At 36.2% G+C, this 20,165-nt stretch overlaps 3 protein-coding genes across 7 annotated transcripts; 2 read left to right on the top strand and 1 right to left on the bottom strand.

Moving 5' to 3' along the window:
• The first annotated feature begins 1,409 nt into the window (after window positions 1-1,409).
• On the top strand, window positions 1,410-2,875 carry LOC118276194 (uncharacterized). Its single transcript, XM_050707190.1, has 3 exons — window positions 1,410-1,422; window positions 1,673-1,942; window positions 2,350-2,875. Exons 1-3 carry the CDS (start codon window positions 1,410-1,412, stop codon window positions 2,805-2,807), a joined length of 741 nt encoding a protein of 246 aa, XP_050563147.1. The 3' UTR covers window positions 2,808-2,875.
• Window positions 2,819-6,636, bottom strand: LOC118276195 (probable methylthioribulose-1-phosphate dehydratase). Its single transcript, XM_035594426.2, has 6 exons — window positions 6,469-6,636; window positions 5,947-6,041; window positions 5,348-5,461; window positions 4,687-4,837; window positions 3,808-4,010; window positions 2,819-3,296 (listed from the first exon to the last, which is right to left on the bottom strand). The coding sequence occupies exons 1-6, from the start codon at window positions 6,484-6,486 to the stop codon at window positions 3,212-3,214; spliced, it is 666 nt and encodes a 221-aa protein (XP_035450319.1). The 5' UTR covers window positions 6,487-6,636; the 3' UTR covers window positions 2,819-3,211.
• Window positions 6,637-7,114: 478 nt separating this feature from the next.
• LOC118276193 (uncharacterized) lies at window positions 7,115-17,218 on the top strand. 5 transcript variants are annotated; one of them, XM_035594420.2, is made up of 13 exons: window positions 7,117-7,295; window positions 7,611-7,825; window positions 8,121-8,266; window positions 8,677-8,779; window positions 9,469-9,681; window positions 9,776-10,012; window positions 10,196-10,381; window positions 10,493-11,011; window positions 11,091-11,186; window positions 11,282-11,410; window positions 11,639-11,887; window positions 12,246-12,297; window positions 14,265-17,218. In XM_035594420.2, the coding sequence occupies exons 2-13, from the start codon at window positions 7,634-7,636 to the stop codon at window positions 16,778-16,780; spliced, it is 4,638 nt and encodes a 1,545-aa protein (XP_035450313.2). In that variant the 5' UTR covers window positions 7,117-7,295; window positions 7,611-7,633; the 3' UTR covers window positions 16,781-17,218. The 5 variants fall into 5 exon arrangements, with proteins under 5 accessions (XP_035450314.2, XP_035450313.2, XP_050563496.1 ...); XM_035594423.2 differs by lacking the exon at window positions 14,265-17,218 and adding an exon at window positions 12,385-12,620 and having other exon boundaries at window positions 7,124-7,295; XM_035594421.2 differs by lacking the exon at window positions 11,282-11,410 and having other exon boundaries at window positions 7,115-7,295.
• The last annotated feature ends 2,947 nt before the right edge of the window (window positions 17,219-20,165 follow it).

Genomic DNA, 20,165 nt, shown 5'->3' with positions numbered 1-20,165 from the left:
CCTCGCGCGTTCCCCAAAGTTTTTGTGGTACCAGCAGAGCGGGGACGTTTTATAGCTGGACGCCGATCTGTTGCCTGACCTGGAACGTTGACGCGTACGACTGCCGGATCTACCCCTTGGCCGGGACAATCGTTCCACTTGTTCCGCCAACATTGCCACTTGCTTTGTCAGCGCAGCAATCTCGGATTGCGCGCTGTTACCTGCATGGCCTGGAGAGGTTGCAGCTGTGGTGATGGCTGCCGTAGATCCCACCTGGATGCCGACGACATCATGGATCCGGTCCGCCAACTCAGCCAGCTCAGCCAGATCCCTCTTCGATTGTGACGCCACAATGGCTTGAGTACTTGCGGGTAGACGGCTCGTCCAGATGGTCCTCAGGAACTCCTCTGGAACACCTGGGCCAGCCAGGTTGAGGAGGTGCCGGTAGAATTGCGACGGCTTCCTGTCGCCTAGCTCCTCGTGCCTGAGAAGCTGCATGACTTTCTTCTCCCGCGACGCCGAAAGTCTCTTGATGAGCTCGCTTTTGAGCTTCGTATATTTGTCGGTCGCTGGAGGGTGGGCGATGATATCCTCTACGTCGTCTGCGTACTGTGGGTCTAGGTGGCCGATCACGTAGTAGAATTTAGTTTCGTCTGACTTGATGTTAGCCAGGACGAACTGGGCTTCCATTTGGTGAAACCATAGACCAGGCTTCTCGGGGTTGAAAGGTGGTACGCGTACTCCGACGCGAAAACTTTCCGCTGCTGGTAGGCCGCCATCTTGCGTCGTGTTTCCTTTGTTCTCCGCCATCGTGCTCGTTCGGGGTCACCAATGTAGGTAGTGGAGGATGACTTGCGGGTATTGAAGTGGATAAGCAGTAAAAGTCCCACACGGTAGCGGTATTATAACGTTTATTGTCTTATACAGACTTAGGCGTTCGACACACTACCAGTACAGTTCTTAGAAGGAGTGAATTATTATACAGGCGAGAACAAATAGATAAAGCGATAGAAAGCACTGAATTAAATACATATAATTATTAAAGCGCGGCGAGTTTATATAAGGCAAAGCTAGCTAGTAGTCTAGGCAGAGGCGTCAAGCAGACTGAGTCGTCGTCCGGCGCGGCGCGCGGGTTGCTCATGCCCCGGTGCGCATCACGCGGGCCGCGCGTGGTCCGGTGCACTCGTGCTGTCTCGTTCGCACATCGCGCGCTCCGGCGCGACTGCGCGGTCTCGCTCGCACCACAGCACGCGGGGTGCGCGTGCACTGGCGCTGTGGCGCTCGCCGATAACTATTAACTAAGAAAAGTTTGTCCGTGTCGCTTGTATGTAAATATTTAATTTGACAATTTTATTGTACATTTAGTTTTACTAAGCATTGTATATAGTATTTGTATTTGTAAATATAGATAGGTATTAGTGATGTGACGAATGTCATATTTAGGTCATTCGAGAAAGCGAATATCTGTTGACGATATTCGCGTATGCAAATATTCGTTACTATATAATAATAATATTGATTTTATATAATGTTAACATATTGTTTATATTTGGGGTACAGTTTATTTCTTCTACAAATTTATATAATTACAAATAACTTTAATAATGTACGCTACAAACATAAAATATGTAGTGGAAAGTAGTAGGTCCCTTACATTCCACGCAGCCATAGAAATACCTAATCATCTTTGCAGGTACCTCATTAACTCCAGATACTCCAACAGTGTGCGAACGTACACCAAAGCACATTTACATTTACGAGGTGCCGCGCGTCAAAATAATCGCTGAGAAATTCTCTAAATACAAGAAAAATAATATCGAACTACGTCGACTTGATGAAAAGGTGGTTTGTGTGGAGTACGGCATTTACGATCGTACGAACAAAGATGAGTTGAAACCTGTACAGAGGATGAGGGCTTTCTTCTCTATCAAGCCTGCTCTAGAAGATGGTAGTCCGAATCACGGTAAGACTAAATATAAAAATACCTAGTTGTTTTTTTATGGAATAAAGGCAAACGAGCAGACGGGTCACCTGATGGTAAACAATCACCCCCTATGGACACCCACAATACCACAGGAGAAACAGGCATGTTGCCGGCCTTTTAAAAATGAGTACGCTCTGTTCTTGACAGTTTGAAGGTCGTATGCACGGAGTAATGGTGTAGCAGGATTCCTTAAAACTTTTAGTGACCTAACCGCGAGTCCTAATCCGCCTACCAAGCTTCTAGAATATGATAACCCAATTACTAGTCGAAGAGACTTTTCTTCCGCTATAGCTGTTTTCCAATGAAAAAATATGATTATAAAATATCAAATATTGTGTGATCTGTAGAACATTTTAGCTAATGTTCTCTTAATACATATTTCACAGAATCCGGCAAGTTGCCAAGGTTACCTTCGAGTATTAAACACCAATTCCACATCCTAGATGAAGATTTGAAAAAGTTAACGGACAAAGAGATTGAAATTATCGATGGAAAGATAGAAGAAAACAGATCTTATCTGGAGGACTTAAGGCGCATATTGAAACGGAAACAAGTGATACATGCTAAAAAGAATAGGACGACGTTGGATTTGGAGTCTTTATATCAAATGGCGAAGCAGGATGTGTCGTCTGTCGGTTGTGGGTATTCGGGAGCGAATTTACTCTCGAAGGCGGAACTACAAGAAGTAAAGGACTTGATACTTCATAGGTGTACGTCCAGTGTCCATGGTATTAGAAGAAAAAGTATTAAAAAGAAGGAAAAAGGTTCCGGAAAAGACTTCAGTCTTATATCCGATACCATTGTGGCTGAACTGTTGCGAGATGACGCCAAACTTTATGTCTAGCAATGAAAGAGTTGTGTTCTGTTTGTATTTTATATATTTTTTTCAAAGTATAAAAATAGTTAACAGTATTCATGGAGTTTGTATAAAATTTGTAAATATTTAACAAAATGTTTTTTAACATCATCCCATATTTACCTCGGAGACGAAGTTTATGGTATACTTATAGCTATGATTTTCCCAAGGTAAGGTATAGAATTACACATCAAATCATTTATTTAAACAGATTTTCAGCCCTATTACCTTCTAATAAAGTTAAAAATTGATTAAAACTTGTGGTATACAAGCTACAACGATTTCACAGCTATCCTTACGACGCTTTCCAGTTTGTACTTCATAATTAATTATTTGTTTACCTATAAACTACTTAGTGGATCTGATGTGATCTCAATGGAGCAATCTTTGGATCATTTATTTGGCACAAAGGCTGGGTCCAGGTTTAATTTCTTCATTTCCACAGCCATTTCGAATAAGTAGTCGTAGCACTCGGTCCTGTTTTGTAAAAGAAAATTGTTTAGATAGAATTTAAAAGATCAGTAATGCAAGAAACTAAAGGTTTTAAAGCTTATTACCGGTTTTATACCGGAGATTAGCATAGGTACAGTCAGCACACCTATTTACTATGCAGATAAGAAATTAAATATTGATTCAGTACTGAGGCAGTAGCAATTGGTTGGTTTTACCGATATGGTTACAGATGTGGCTTGATTAAAAACCATATTATAATTTAGTACAATTATAGCTACTAACTCTGTACTAACTTAACCTTTATTTACTTACCTGCATAGTAAATATCTGTGCTGACTGTACCTCTATATGCTCCTTTAACTTTCTATGAATAGAACTTAATACTAATTATGAGGCAGTACCTCATGCATAATAATATTTATAGAGACACTGGGCACTTTAAGCACAAGGTGGAAGTCTTATGGAGCCCCCTCGTTTAGTGAGAATGAAGGTGACTGATTCCAAAAAACAAACAAATAATTGAATATAATCTTACATAGTCTTAGCCTGTTGCCAAGTATCCCCCCACACATAGACTCCGTGTCTCCTGACCAGGACCGCACTGGTCCCTGGGTACTGTCGCAACGCTTCACCAAGAGAACCCGCCAGGTCCTTCTCAAACGGAGTGTTTTCTATAATCGGTACTACCAACTTCTCATCATAGCGGAGATAGCGGCCTAGAGTTGCATCTTTTATACCCTGTGGATGTGAGAAGAAGGTTCATTTTAGCAAGTTATGTGATATAAAATAACTCGCTTTACATAACGAAATGTAAAGTAAGTCATTTTTACATTAAAATAGACAATAGCACGTCGTGAATTCCCTGAAGGATTAGATACAGTTCCTACATATATATACAATAGGTAAATGATCAAATAATGTATCAGAGATATAGTAAAAAACATTTTTTTTAAAAGAGTAATGATGGAGTTTCTTGCTCGTTCTTCTCCATTCGAAGCAACACTTTGGAACGAGCGCCTAGCTTCACTGATAGACAGACTGACGGACAATTCAATTTGACGTTTCAAAAGTGCCTTATTTAGGATTAATTGAAATAAATGCTTTGACATCACTACATTGTATAAAACAAAGTTGCTTTTTCTGTCTTGATCTGAAAATCTTGAAAACTTGGTTTTTTTTAATAGATAAAGTTATTCAATAGGAAGGTTTATATGTATAATACATGCATAATATATCACCATTGCACCCATGCGACGCTGGGCGGGTCGCTAGTTATCACTATAATACTCAGTTTTTACCCAGAAGGTGAATGAGACAGATAGAGGATGGGTCTATTTGTCCATTCCAAAGTGCAAATTCCTATATAGTAGAATAATTAGGTATCTCCAATGGTGACTCTTTTTCAATAAGTTACCTTGATCATCTCCTGATGTGTGATGACAAACTCCTTGTCGTACAGTAGTGTGCAGCGCACCGCGTGAGGCGAGTGTGTGTGTATGACTGCGCCCGCGCCGCGCTCTCGGTACGCCAGCATGAATAGAGGAGTGCACTGACTTTTCTTTAACCTGCAATATTGATAAGTATGATGAATAAAAAGATGTAGTACATTTTAAGACGATTTTAGTTGGTAAATTGGCGAGAAAATGACAAGAAGGAATTGTGAGATCCTGTATCGGAGGCTGAGTTCTACTTTGGGTTGTTGTTCTATGTATTTAAATATTATTTACTAGCGACCCGCCCCAGCTTCGCATGGGTGCAATGGTGATATATTATACCTGTATTATACATAAAAACCTTCCTCATGAGTTACTCTATCTATTAAAAAAAACCGCATCAAAATCCGTTGCGTAGTTTTAAAGATTTAAGTGTTCATAGGGACAACATGACACATGACAGAAAAAGCGACTTTGTTTTATACTATGTAGTGATGATCTCACAAGCTATCCTGTCAACATTGAATAATTTATTGGTAGGTATGGGATAAATAAATAAGTTTAAACAGAGATCAGCAGTGACCAATTATAATAAAAATCGGACATTAATAAAATGAGTTATATAAAAAAAGTCAAACTTACATTTTCTCCGGAGGTGGTAATTCAAGATCCTCATCATTAATAGTTTGCACAAACAGGTCATCAGATTTCATGCGTTCCTTTTGTACTCCAGAGGGGGCTATGTAAATTTTGTCCCTGTCAAACATAATACATTTTAAATAACATTGGATTTCTAATTTTAATTGCGGTTTCTTTTAATGATTAGTGTATAATGTATCCGGTCTTTCACTTGGAATAGTAATGAGTATGTTTTTATGACAATAATGCATATAAAGTAAGTACCTAATGTTTTTCAGCAATCATTTTAATATTTGATTTATTAATGTCTGTTGAGGAGCTTAAGTGGGCTGGATAAAGTACCTAAGTATAGGTGTTTGCCAGTGACTTTCATGTTCAGTTAATTATATGTTACTAGCTTCTGCCAGCGACTTCACTGGCGTTCCTGAGGGATAAAAAGTATTCTATCACCCAAGTCAGCTCATACTCTGTCTGTGTACCAAATTTCATCAAAATTCTATAGTTTCAGCATGATTGTCCGACAGACATCCAAACAAACAAACTTTCTCATTTATATAATAAGTCTGATTTATTTAATTAAATATGTAGGCATGATCACTCACCCTTGTTTAATAGAGATACCTCCTCCAGTTCCAGTGACCCATCCTAAATGATAAAACTGATTGCATAATTCCGGAATCAAATTCCTAGGGTGTTCCTGAAAATTAAAAAGTTATTTAAATTAATTATTATTATTACTTGGCTAACTGCCGCACTCAGAGACATGTAATGATTACTTAAACTATTCCTTAGTAACTAAGGTACCTATATTGCTAAGAACAGGATTAAGCCACCATTAAATGACTCTGAGTACGGTGGTAAGTTAATTATTCCGATAGTAAAAATCTACTTTTACAGTACTTTACTTTTACTAGTACAGTTATTTATTTTTATATCACACTGGTTCAACTCTGTTTTATGAATGGAATTTTATTTGCATTAAACTGGTCACATGATTATTACAATAATATTACGTGGTAAAAATAATACTTCGATCCTCAATTACAATTAAAAACTTATAATAATGTAAGTAAAGTATGTACGTATTTCTTTGGTAATTTGAAATTAAATTGATATTTTTTTACCGGACCAAATTCTGCCATGATTTCTCTCGCGTCACAGTTAGCAAACTTGGGAAGTATAATATAATTTCTGATGTACTTGTTTTATCTTATCTCGGCCGCTGTAGAAAACTACTAATACTAAACAGAAATTGCGCTCAGCATTTTATCAACAAAATATTGTTTGACTTGACATTGACATCTGACATCTTGACTTTTGTTTGACAATTTGTTATCTTCATTGTAAACGTTCGGAATCTAATAAAATTCTGATCTGGGTAATTAATATAGAACAACGCTTTATCTTTGAATATTTGTCCTTTGTCGCAAGTCCTTTGGCGAATGTTAAGCGCAAGTACATAAGTGTAAAATAAGGAATGTAAAATACAGGCGGGAATTTTTTTTTTCTTTATTTTAATTTTAAGTTATAGTAAGTTGTACATATTGTCTACACTAATATTATAAAGAGGAAAACTTTGTTTGTTTGTTTGGTTGTAATGAATAGGCTCAAAAACTACTGGACCGATTTTAAAAATTGTAATTGGCAAAAGCTAGTACATGATAATGTACCAATCGAATATCTTATTATGGTGGGAATATATACGTACTGCAGTTTAAAAATACTGGCATCTGAGACGTCATTATTTCTATTTTTATTTGCGCATCATTTCCTTATCCATATTTCGGTGTACTGTCAGTGGAATATATTATTTATGTCAAAATTCTAGCAATAAAAGGTACCCATCAAAATTATTAAAAATTGTTTGCTGATGTTATCGACCATGACAAAGAAATTTAAATAAATCGTTAGACTGAGATCGCTGAGTATAGTTATTTAGAATCTTTCAAATGTAAGTTTTTTTACTGGGTACTTTTTCATAAGGATTGTAGCTATAGCTTATACACGAGTAGAGAGTAGGACTTAGGTTGATACAGTCTTATTGAGAGGACAAATTTTGTCCTAAGAGTGTTCTTTGACCTATGTTCCTTTCATAAGACAACTACTTATCCTACGATCAATTTTAGGACAAAAAGTACTGTTCCGTCTATAGGAGAGATATGATACACTTTCATCTTACACATCTTACGGGGACATCAATCTTTAAACAGTAATAGAGATTGGTTTTCGAGACGCCCGGTAAAATAATTATGTCCTTTTATTTTAGAATATTTTCAGAAATTTCTCATAATGCGTGAGATACCAGAATGTTTGAATCGCCGTTACCAGATGTTGGACAAGTTGATCAAGGACTTGAGTTCCGCCAGTCCTTCTGGAGGAGCAGCTTCACCGAACCCCAGTACAGCGGGCAATGAAGTTGGTGTCAAGTTAATGTGTGATTTCTGGAACATTCTGAAAGAAGACCCAGAATGTGACCTACCGGTTTGTAGATCTTTTACATGTCATGTTCATTTTGTAATACAAAAGAATTTTATACCTTTAAACTAGCCAACCCGGTGAACTCCGTTTCGCCACCAAATAGCTTCACTTATTATTTTTGTATCTGAGATGGCGCTGTATGTGAAAAATGATTTTCCGTTTTCCTGCTTTTCTTTTGAATTTCGCGGTCTGGAGTTATAGCGTCAGGAAGGAAAACTCGACTTATTTTTATGTAATAGATGGATATTTTTTTTGTACCCTACTAAGTCTAGGCATTTTGTTGTCCCAAATTTTATAGCAAGAAGTACATCAGCGCCTATGTGGTAAGGATAGCGTGGGACCGTACGGTTCCCAGCAAGTGGAGTGCTACCTAGCCTGCAAGAGTAAGTCGAAGGAGAGTATCGTAAAGCAGAAGATAGACTCGGTGATGAATCGAGTTAAACGGTACTGTCACCTTTCAACCGTATGTAGTTTAGTTTAAAAAAGTTGATCAAATGAGTCGATTTATAGGGTGAGCATGGGCAACAGATAAAGTATCTTGAAATTCTTTGTCATGTAGATAACATTCAGAGCTGTATTCAGTAGCCCCTACCTAAGCTCGTCAACTTGAATTTACATCCTCCTCTCTTAGAGCTCCTGTACGCTCCCCACGGAACATTATATGTTAACTTTCAGTTTCCTAGGTCCAGAAGTTTCGTCTGTCAGTCAGCTACTCGGTAACAAAAGAGTTCATCTATATGCATTTAATAGATACCTAATGCGAGCGTTCGTGTCGATCGAGATCTCCGGATTTAATATATGGGCAGAGTCACAATACTTACAATATTTCTATTACTACCTAATTCTGTTTATAGGATACATGTCCCGAAAGAATCAAAAAGAAAAATTTGTTGCCCTGAAGTTTGCCAGGATGGTGAAAAGATACCGCTCACTCAAGTTTTGTTCAATATTAAAGAGGTTAGTGGACATAAAATCTGTTGTACACATAATGGTAACGAGTCTTAATAACTTCGTGATGTTTCTCAGCTTGTGAACGGTTGGAGTTTGAACCCAACCCTACTTTTGTAAGTTTTATGGACAGCCAATAAAGTATTCTGTCCCAAACCTAATTTTTTTCCGTTTGGAATGGAATCCCGTCCCATCGGAGTATAATGACTAGAGGATCAGATAGTGCCCCTGTGTTTGCACATAAACTAGTGTTCCATAATAATTACTGAATGGTTGAGTCTTTTTTTATGTAATAGCAAACGAGCAGACGGGTCACCTGATGGTAAGCGATCAGCGCCTCCCGCAACACCCGAGTCTCTGTTGAATTTGGTTTGTAGGTATAATAAGATCGTCAGTTAGTAGACTGTAGGAACATTAGTTATATCAAATTGACTTTACCTAAAGAAGTTGCTAACGACGTGCAAAGCGTGCAGGATATTTTAGTCTAAGATGCCTATATTGACACCATTACACACGGTACCTAAGTGGACAGTTTCCTAACCCGTAGTTTACGAGCACCCAAGTAAGCCATTTATCTGAGTAGACTTTTATGACTGAAGCGTGGGTCTGGCTACTGATATACTTTCGTTTAGTTTTATACGGAGATTGATTATTTTGACATTACCTACATTTTTTTTTAATTTTATTTTTTATTAAAGGCGGCCTCGTTAGATAAACAATGCCACGTGCGACTTGAAGAGCTCAGGTTAACCCAGAGAGACCTCGTGGAGCAGATTCAAAGTTTGGAAGAAAGGGAAGCACAGGGCATGCAATTGTTGAAACAGGCTGATTGCATGTGGTGTTGTATGGAGGACTCATACAAGAAGAAAATATTAGAATCTCAAGATAGATACAAAGAATTGAAGAAAGAGGTAAAACTGCTAACAATTCTTCTTACAATAATTAGATTGCCTAGAACAGAATTTGATGCAATTTGTTTAATTTGCAATTATTGGTTATTTTTAGTTTAAGGAAATAGAAACTAATTGTATCAAATGGAAGAAGCACAAGAAAGATCTAGAATTTCAATTAGGGAATATAAATAAGTGTGGCGATGAAATCAAAGAGAAAATATATCAGAAGAATAATGACCTAAAAGTGATGGGTATGGAGATTGAAGATTTTAAGAAAAGAATTGCAAGTAATACTAAAGATTTGGATGTTGCTAAGAATTCATATAAATCGAAGAGAGAATCTTCTGATGTAAGTAATACCTACATATGCACAACAAAGAAGTTCGAAGTGTCAGAGTTAGGTGAAAATGGTATAACAGAGCAAAGTTACAAGGATTTGAAACATAACATACCTTCCAACACAGTTCCATAACTATACAGTTATTGTTTGTTTTCTATATATGGTTACCTAATGGTTTAAATGGCATTTCAGGCAAGAATGGAAACTATGGCTGCCCAATTGCAGAGACTTCAACAAAAGGTTGCAATAGAAAAGAAAGTTAAAACAGAAAAAGAGAATGAGGGTTCAAAATATGTAAAAGAGGCGAGAGAGGATTTGCAAAAAATTTGTAGAGTCCTTTTACAGAAGAAACTTGAAAATGAAGATCTGCTTGCTGAGGTAAAAAAAGTTAAAGGTTTATTATAAATATATAATATGATATTCTTTTTTTTCTCTGTTTTCGTATGATTTCACTTATAATATTCATTTGGGCTTCATAATTATTTTTAGAAAGAAGCACTATTTCAAGAGATTGATCTTCTAAAGCAGACCTGTGATACTTGTAAAGAAAGATGTGAGAAGAGAGAAAAATCCATTGCCGAAGAATTGGCAAAGGTTGAAAAGGATCTGGCTGCATTTAAGGTGAAATGCATAAAATGTCATCAATGTATTGACACTGCAGATGTAAGGAAATACTGTACCGACTGTCCAAGATGCTTAGCAAAAAGGGACTGTTTATACTCAAAAGATCATTGCAGTCCTGATCACTCTATGGATTGTGTTTGTATGAGCGTAAAACAGAAATTTTTGGACAATATTTTTGATAACATGTACACAGTTTTGGAGAGACAATCTAAAACTTGTGGCGGTAAAGCTGTTGCTGATTGTATATTAAATTGCTTGAAGAGAAGTCGGAATGGGAAACTTAATCAGGAAACCAGGAAAGTATTGCAGGACTTCATATTGAGTACGGTGAAGAAGAATTTGAATTTAACGATTGTCGGTGGAGCGGTGAAGACAAGATGCGAGGTAAGTAAGATGTGATGATAAACTTTCAGTAGGAATTCTTGTATTAATACCATGTTGCATGCTAACCATTGTTTTCCAGATGGACCCAGAAACTTACAAGCAGTTGATGTTGTGTCTCAGAGATGTGACTATACCACGTCCAGTGAAAGAAGATAGGGGCACACCGGCTAAAAAGGTAAGTGTCTAATTGTCTTTAGTATTGATAACTGCGCTTATTATGTACCTACCTTTGTCTGTGATTTATTTTTCTTTTTGTTTTTTTTTGCACAGGATCCGTGTCATCGCTGGGGTGGGATTGGTGAATGTAATTGTCCAAAAGGTCCCAAAGCCTGTATCTGTAATAAAGCCCCAAAACCACCAACTGACCCTACTTCTTGTGGATTACAACCAGCAGATGAGGTAAACTATAAAGATGAAATATTTTGTTAATTTGTGCTTTTAAACGTAAAGCCCGTTGTGCCCAGCATGATTTCTTTCGTCACAGTTTCACCTACAGTAGGTATAGGTGGAACTGTTTTGGGAGAACAAAACAGATAGACAGGAACTGTTTTTGTTGGAAGGTAGAACTCGGATGTCTACTTTTCTTCTGTATATGGAATATTCACCTTTGAGTAATTATTAATATAGGGTGCGAGTCCGAGTGAAAATACGTGTCCGCAACGAGAGTCGCTGGCATGCAGTACGGACTGTGGTATGTTGGGGATGCCGGGTGCGGCGGACAACTTGCGGCGCGAGCCCTGCGCCGGCCAGAGCTGCCCATTCTCCAAGAATATGCGCGCCGCTCAGTGTGTTCTGGGGCCTGAGCCGCTCTCCACAGCGCAAAAAGTTCACCCCTTACCATCAAACCTACCAAAGAAGTCACCACAAGATAAGACGGTGAGTTTTTAATAGCTCTCAAATCTATAGTGTGTCTTTAATTAAACAGGTAACTTTAATGTTAATCTGTCTCTCGAAAGAAGTAGTATATCAATTAACGATGGCATCAGAAAATTCAGCAATTCAGTAGTAAATTTAAAGCCATCCATGTAACTAATGTAATGTCAATATTAATGAGTCAATAAAACCACCAGAAACAGAAAATTGTTTAAGTATAATTTTTGATATGATGGTTGGAGCAGCAATATCGTCTACATATCGATATAAATCTTGCTGGTGATAATCTCTTCTCTCTTTATTGAAATAAAACCATTAATGTTTGAAAGGTAAAATAAATTTAAATCGTTTTTATGTTCAGGCTACATGCACTTGTGGAAGCAAGGTGGCAACACCATGTCCATGTCGTAAAGGTAAGTGATTAAATAACAGTACAGGTGTAGAATTTGCGTGGGAGTACAATTCAGTGCAACTAGATATCTAAAGTCGTGTTATTTTAGGTCGTAGATGTAAAAAGCGCCAACGAATTTTCGAGGAAGTCATGGGAAGATATTCTGAGGTATCACCTATAGAAAAAGTAAGTTTCACGTTTATAGACACCGAGTCCTCCAATCTAAATTACGAAACATGTGAATAGTACCGGCTGCGCCTGTTTCAAACATCATATCATACGAATCGATTTGTTTGATAAATTATAAATGTAAATTTTCGCAATAAAGTTAACTATTTTATTGTACATGGTGGTTTTATTTCACATAGTCGAGTAAAGTAGCCACCATGTTTAGATAAAAATAAAATACACAATTTCACCTTAGGTACCCGTGGCGGTGCTTGATGATGTAATCAATTCGAGCAGAAGAGGAGAAACGGAATGCAATTGCTCTAATTTACCAGTAAAATATTTGCTAGCCACAAAATCTTCCATAAACAAAATAAACCAATATTGTGCCTGTTCATCAAATTACGTATCGCGAGAAAATAGAGCGCCTTTCATAAAAAAGCTGCAGAAAATAGGACGTATAACAATTTGCACAGATAATAAAAGTGATCACAACAATATACCTCGAACAAATGAAAAATCAGGAAATAAATCTGATAACGATATACAAATGATATTGTGTCCTAAATTTTCTCAAGGCAATGACGATAAAATAGGGACATCGATGGGTAATTTTAGTAATATGGATGATGGTGTACGTTTGAAGATGAAATTTAAGTCGTCTTCGAAAGTAGATCAAGATATTAACGCTAAACTTGTGGGAAGAAAGGTTTGCGATAATGTTAAGGAAATTATGAAAGAAATTGTTGTCCCACAGATGCCATTTGCTGCTAATAATATGTCTCCTTCAAAAGTTGAATGGGTTACATTAAAATCATTGTACAAAGAGATATCTTCACTAGCCAAGTTGGAAGATTTAAGTTCAGAAACTGTAACCGAAGTGGAAGTAAAATGTGAGACTTTGGAAGCTTCAAAAGATTTTAAATTAATTAAGGATAATATAAACCAAGTTAAAGCTATTTCCCTAGAAAAAGAAAAACTTGACATGGAACATAGTATTACTTTAAATGAAGAAGAAGACAACATTGGTATGTCGTTCATTGATGTAATGACTGGTAACACTCAAAGACCTAAAAATAAGATTGCCAACGAATTAAAGTTAAAATTATTGGAGGATATTCGCAACACATATAATATTTCTGATGAAACATCCCTTGAGCAAATTCAGGAGCTGGACAAGACACGCAACTTGATACACTTGAGCAAATGCTTACATAGTTTGCAAGAAACGGTAACGGAACCAAAGAAATGTACTTGTACCAATATAAAGTCGCAATGGAATAATGAATATGGGAGAAATTTGAGAAAGCCTCACAATTATTTTTCAGTCCAAGATCTAAATATTGATACTGAGAGTACAGACAAATGTACAGTACTTATTAATGATACCCATAAAAATAAACACAAAGAAAAGAATAGTAAAGTAACGCTTCACAAACATGTCAGAAGTAAACTCGATCATATAAAGCAAAACAAAAATAAAAATAAAAGATATAGAAATAAATAAGTACGTGTCCGTTGAAATAGCATTGATGTGGAAATAGGGCTTCGTTATTAGTTTTTTATACTCTTTTTTCAATTTTTCAATCAACATAGGTATTTTTTTAGGAATAATGGTCAAGAATTTTAAAATATTACAATAAAATTATCTAGAGTTGGTAAATCAAACCTTAGTACGCGTTATTTTGCTTTATGTAACTTTATTATAAGAGTTATTGTTTTCAGTTGTTTTGTACTCCCATGCAATTTTAAATACCTATGTATATATTGCCTACATTTTTTTATTTATATCAAATTCATAATATTTCAATTAACTTGCAGATACAAAACAACTGAGAGCAGGAGTTACAGGCAATTGCAATAAGGGTTCATGTGCACACTATCGAAAAATAAAAAAAGATACCCGGAATCTTGAGGTGTCCCAGCCAATATCTGCTGATTCTAAATTAAATCCTAAAGGCCAAAAGGAACAAAGTAGCACAATACCAGAAATTAGAAATAACATTAGTCGAAATGAAAATGTTAATAAAGATCAATTTAAAATATCTATTGAAAATAAAACTGGGCTGTCAAATTATCAATTTACTGAACTCAAATACACAAAGTCCGGCAGGCTAGCTATGGAACTAAATGAACAGTTAATAGACATGATAGAAAAAAAGAGTCTTGAGGATCCTTCTTTATTCATTTCATTAAAAAAGACCTCATCCGGTAATCTTTTAGTCGATTTCAATGCAAAAGAAAACGAGGTTGATAATACTCACAAAGTATCGATAAGACGAACATCTTCTGGAACTCGACTGTTAGACATACATAAAGATGTTATCAGTTTACTAAAAGGCTCGTTGGACAATAAGTCAGATGCCAGTATATTAAAAAGTATCAAATTAGCAACGATTCCTAAAAAACAAGACGGTTCCAATCAAGTGAGAAAAGATAGAGCTGAGGCTTCCACTTCTCAGCCACATGACAAAAACTCAGAGAAACATACGAGTGAGCGTAAAAAAGACAAGAAATCCCACAAAGATATTAGTCGATTAGTCGACTCAATGTTAAAGAGTTCAGAGGAATTCCAATTGAAAAAACTTCAAAGAACAGACAAAATAGATCGTCAAAAGTTACCCAGGCAAGATATTTCAAGTGTATTTGAGTTTAGATCAGAATTAAAGAAATTATATAAAGAAGGAAATACAGATGTTGCAGTCCAGATTAAAGGAAAAGACGGTGAAGTCCAGACGTTTTCCACAGTTGTTACTAAAACAACGTCGGGTACTATAGCTATTTATGTTGATAACATGACTTCTTTGAAATACATAAGCTTTATGAATAATGAATATCCTGTATTTTTGTCTAAGATTTCTTCTAATAGTTATTTTGTAAATTTTGATAAGAATGGTAGAGTTTTCAATGCAATCGTTAGAAAATCTCCATCTGGAGGAATGTTAATAATCCCTGAATCAAGAACTTTTATTGAAATGCACAGTATGAGTCATATAAATGATCGTGACTTAAAACTTACAATAATTGGGTTGCAAACTCAACCGTTAGCACTTCCCGCAATTTTGCAAACCACACCATCGCTGAATTACATAATCGGTTTAAATGAAAACAATAAAAAAAATGAACTTTTAAACGAATTTATGCGGGACAAAAAGGACCTTGTAGTTGATTTGCATAAAACAAGTTCAGGAAATTATATTATTGATTTGAATATTGATGATGAAAGTGATTTAATTAAACAGAAAGCCTTGATTTATAAATCATCATCAGGTGATGTAAAAGTATTAATTCAAAAAGATATCTTTGAATCAATAGCTAACTTGGTTTCATTAGACAGTTTACCAAACGATTATTCACATGCCATTGGAAAATTCCCTACTTCAAGTAGGGAAATTCACCGAGGAAATCTTAGAAAATCAAAATTAGCCAGCAGCGATTCACAAGTTTATGATAACTTAAAAGTTCAGGACAAGAAAGGAATATTTACAGAACCTCAAACTGTTCTAAGAAAAACAGAGTCGGGTCAATACGCCGCAATTTTAGATAAAGACTCAAAAAAGGTATTCATGCATAATTTAAAGAGCTTTTTGTCAACTAATTCAGAAGGACTTATTCCAATAAAGAGATCCGATTCCGGAAAAATAATTATAGATCTCAATAGTAGTGGCAAATTCAAAGGACATAACGGTACGTTGAAAATAACTTCATCTGGCAATATATACGTGGTCGTTGACGAAGAGGTCATGAAATCCATGACTAAACGCGCCAAAAATAAGGAAAACCATGCAGATGTAGATACGAGATCACAGCAGGTTACAGACTTAATCTGTTCTGTTAGTAAAGCAATTACAACAACATGCAACGCTCATCCGGAAGATTGTGATTGCGATGCAACCAAATGCGTTTGTTCGGAATTGCAGTTAGACACATTTGATTGGTTAACTGGTTTTAATCCGAAGAAAACCAAATCACATCATAAAAGTGGCTCCTTTCATGCAAAGAAACGGAGTGGCGTTGCAAAATCAAGTTCCAGAGATAAGCCACCACATATTGTTATTAAGCCAAATTGTGAGTGCGAGCCGAAATCCAAAAATATTGGATGTTACTTTTTAGTTGATTCAGTTTGTCCGTACCATCAGCATATATATGACGATGTATCCAATGAGATATTGGAAATTACAGGGTTATGTAATCCAAACAAAAAACCGAGTAAAAATAAAATTGAGTTCGAAGCAATTAACAATATACCGAATGAAGGAAAAGGGCATCAAGCATGGGATTCTTTAAGTTACCTACCACCCCAACTCCCACCTTTCTTGAATCTTGACTATCATTAAAAATCGATTATTTTTTTTTGTATTGGTCTATCATCAGTAAGCATATAACAAAAACAAATGTATTTTAATACGAGCATTGACATGTATGACTGTATGTGCTTTTTCAAATAAATTTTGTACTTAGTCGCATTTATTGAATATAAAAACAAAGCATGTGTGTCGTCCATTTTATTTCCTAACTTTGTATGATCGATGATGGCATACGTTTTGTTGAGGAGATCGTAATGGTTGTAGTCTGAAATATCGCACTAAAACTCTACAATTGATGATAAAAGTTCCATCAAGATAGTAATTTATCATATGGTATTGTACTATTTCTGTGCGATCATGTAACTGTTCGCAGATGATTGCGTCCGTTTGTATTATACATAATATTATTTAATATTCGGATTGTATTTTTTCATTTTGAATACTATTAAATGCTCTTAATTAAATCCATGTGTTGTTTTCATCTTTGCCCGGTAAGCTAGCAATAGTTAGAACTTGAGACGGAATATTTACCATGTTTATCCATTTTTATGAGTTTCCGATATTTCGGCGCTGTTGCAAGCGCCATGATCACGGATGAACTATCCCGTCTCAAGTTCTAATGTTAGTGTTAGTGACCATGTCAGTTTAAAAACTTACATAGCAATAGTTGAGCGAAATTGTGACTTTTGATTCAAGAAATTATCCCCAATTTTGCGTTTCAAACTAAAGGACTTGAATTTTCTTTAATATTTCTCGCTGCCATGCCATACTAATGACTTCCCCCGCAATATTTTCCGAACAGGCGTCTCACGATGTTTTCCCTTTATACGTGCGCACGGTAAATGGTTTAAGTTTGCCTGCAGTCTGCAGTTTCATCTTGCACGTGTGTGCCCGATTGTGGGCCGAATACTTAATGCGAGACGCATTAGTTCAAAGGACATTATTCATTTTTATTCTGTTAGTTTCTTCAGTTGTTATTTGTGACTCTTGTTCGCTCGAGATATATTGTAATGTTTGGTTTCTATGAAACTTTAGAGTTTATCTAGATATAATATTAATGGAGTCGGAAACTTCTCCATTTTATTTTTCTTTATTTTGCATTGGTTGATTCCTTAACACAAGTCAATGAATTTTGGCAATGAAAGCTCATTTTAAACTTTATCGTTTGTATTTACTTCTTGAGCGTATACGTAACAGCCTTATTTATTGTTTATATTTTAATAAAACGAAATGTCAAAATGCTATCGTTCTATAGTGTCTAATCGTTAAGATATATTATTTTATTTGGATAAAAAGTAATTAAGTAAGACAATAGAAATAGATTTAGCGATTATTTCTCAGTTAAGTATTGAATTTGGTCTTTATATGCTTGTAATACGTTTCAAATTACATTTTACGCAGGCAGGGTCCCTTTCATAACCTACGTCGTATTCCATTTGCCAGTCAACAAAGCTGGCGTTAGAATATTGTAACAAACCCATTCTTTCTTTAGCTTCTTTAAACTAGAATGGACAAAGTTGTACGATTATTATTTTGACAAAAAAAGAAGTATGTGGCTAACATTTATCATTATCTAACTGACTGACTAAAACTTATTTAAAAAAGTAACCACCATCAGCTTTCCTTACTGCCTCCATTTTTTTAAGTTAGGTAATAACCCCTAAGTCTAAAAAATACTATAAATAAAAATACTACCGCATCAAAATTACATACAGGTCAAACTGATAGCACCACTTTTAATTTCGTTTAAAATAATGTATTTTTTTTTGTTTCCTGTCATGTCATCCATAATCTGTTACTTTGTGGTACTTATTATAATTATATTCTTAACTTTGGTTTCATTCTCTTACCCAAGAAGGTAGGTATTTCTAAACTTAATTTCTCCCTAACTAATCAGTTTTTATTTACTTTACATAATGCCTGTATCTGAACTGAGACGCGTATTGCTCCCACATGTAGTGTGTCTTCTAGTAAAACTATATCTACGTCAATGGGTGTTGTAAAAATTCGCAACGATGCGATATTTCGGCTCGGCACTTACTCCCCGTGGGTTCGCGAAGCTTATTGAATACAAATTGTTTCTTTATCAGCCAACTTTCGCGGGAGATGCCAGAAATAATTCGCGTATTGTGAGCTGTTACCACTTTTGTGAACACTTGTTTATTGTACAATGTAAAATTCGTGAAGAATTGACTTTTTGTTACCATGAAGCGGGCGATGGGAGTATTAACATGTTATATGCACTTTTATTGAAATGCTTTTTTTTTTTTTTTTTTTTATGGGACATGCCGGTAATCGAGCAGACGTATTACCTGATGGTAAGCAATCGCCGCCGCCCATGGACACTTGAAACACCAGAGGCTTTACAAGTGCGTTACCGGCTTTTTGGGAGTTAGGAATTTAAGGGTTGTTGTTCGGGAATGGGGATGGGGAAGATTGGGAAGGGGGAATTGGGCCTCCGGTAACCTCACTCACACAACGAAACACAACGCAAGCGTTGTTTCACGTCGGTTTTCTGTGAGGCCGTGGTATTACTCCGGTCGAGCCGGCCCATTCGTGCCGAAGCATGGCTCTCCCACACTTAAGCTGTAACGTAAAGTTTAGAAACATTGCCATTTACAGCCAAACTGGTAGTGAGAAAACTGAAATAGTGTTTTGGACCACTTAAAATACTTTGATTTAATTGTTATCTTGCTAATAAGTATGTGTGACTGCACGGTTAATACAGTGGCTGGGCAACCGACTGCCGCTAAACGAGCAGTGGGTTCGATTCCCGCACATAGCAACTCTTCGTGTGATTCACATATTGTTGTTTCGAGTCTGGGTGTCATGTGTATGTGAACTGGTATGTTAGTAAACGCACTCATGACACAGGAGAAAATACAAGATTGGGCAAAGTCCAATATTTAAAAAAAATGTCTTTAAAAAGATACTTAATATCAGTATGTACGTATAATAACCGCAACTTTAATAATCTTTCATTTTAATGCGTAATTTATCTAACTAACTCAAACCGTATTTTTAAACACGTTCATTATTTCGTACGTGTCGTCAAAGAAAAAAGTATTGAAGCCTGGGAACTAATCTTGTTAACAGTGATAAAACTATGTTTTTCCCTTTAATTTGCTTGTTTCAACTAAGTGCCTAATCATAGCAACTAAGGTAATTGTGGGGACCTGTTCCGTCTGATTGGAATGTGTTAGCGAATGAAATCATCTGCACCTGCTTGTCATACAAACCTGTTATTACTTAGGGATACGCAATCTGAGGCCTTCATTAATGGATTCCGTTGATCGAAATGTGAAATTGCTCGTTTGTGGAACATTTTGTTTGTAGATTATACCATTATTGTTTTGGTGTTTCATTTTTATTGGTATCGTTTAATTGGTTCCAGTTTTTGTTTGGAAACGGTAAC

This window comes from Spodoptera frugiperda, chromosome 31 (genome assembly GCF_023101765.2).
Source record: "Spodoptera frugiperda isolate SF20-4 chromosome 31, AGI-APGP_CSIRO_Sfru_2.0, whole genome shotgun sequence".
NCBI lineage: Eukaryota > Metazoa > Arthropoda > Insecta > Lepidoptera > Noctuidae > Spodoptera > Spodoptera frugiperda.
The sequence above is the reverse complement of the archived record's forward strand: the minus strand, read 5'-3'. Positions and strand labels throughout refer to the sequence as shown.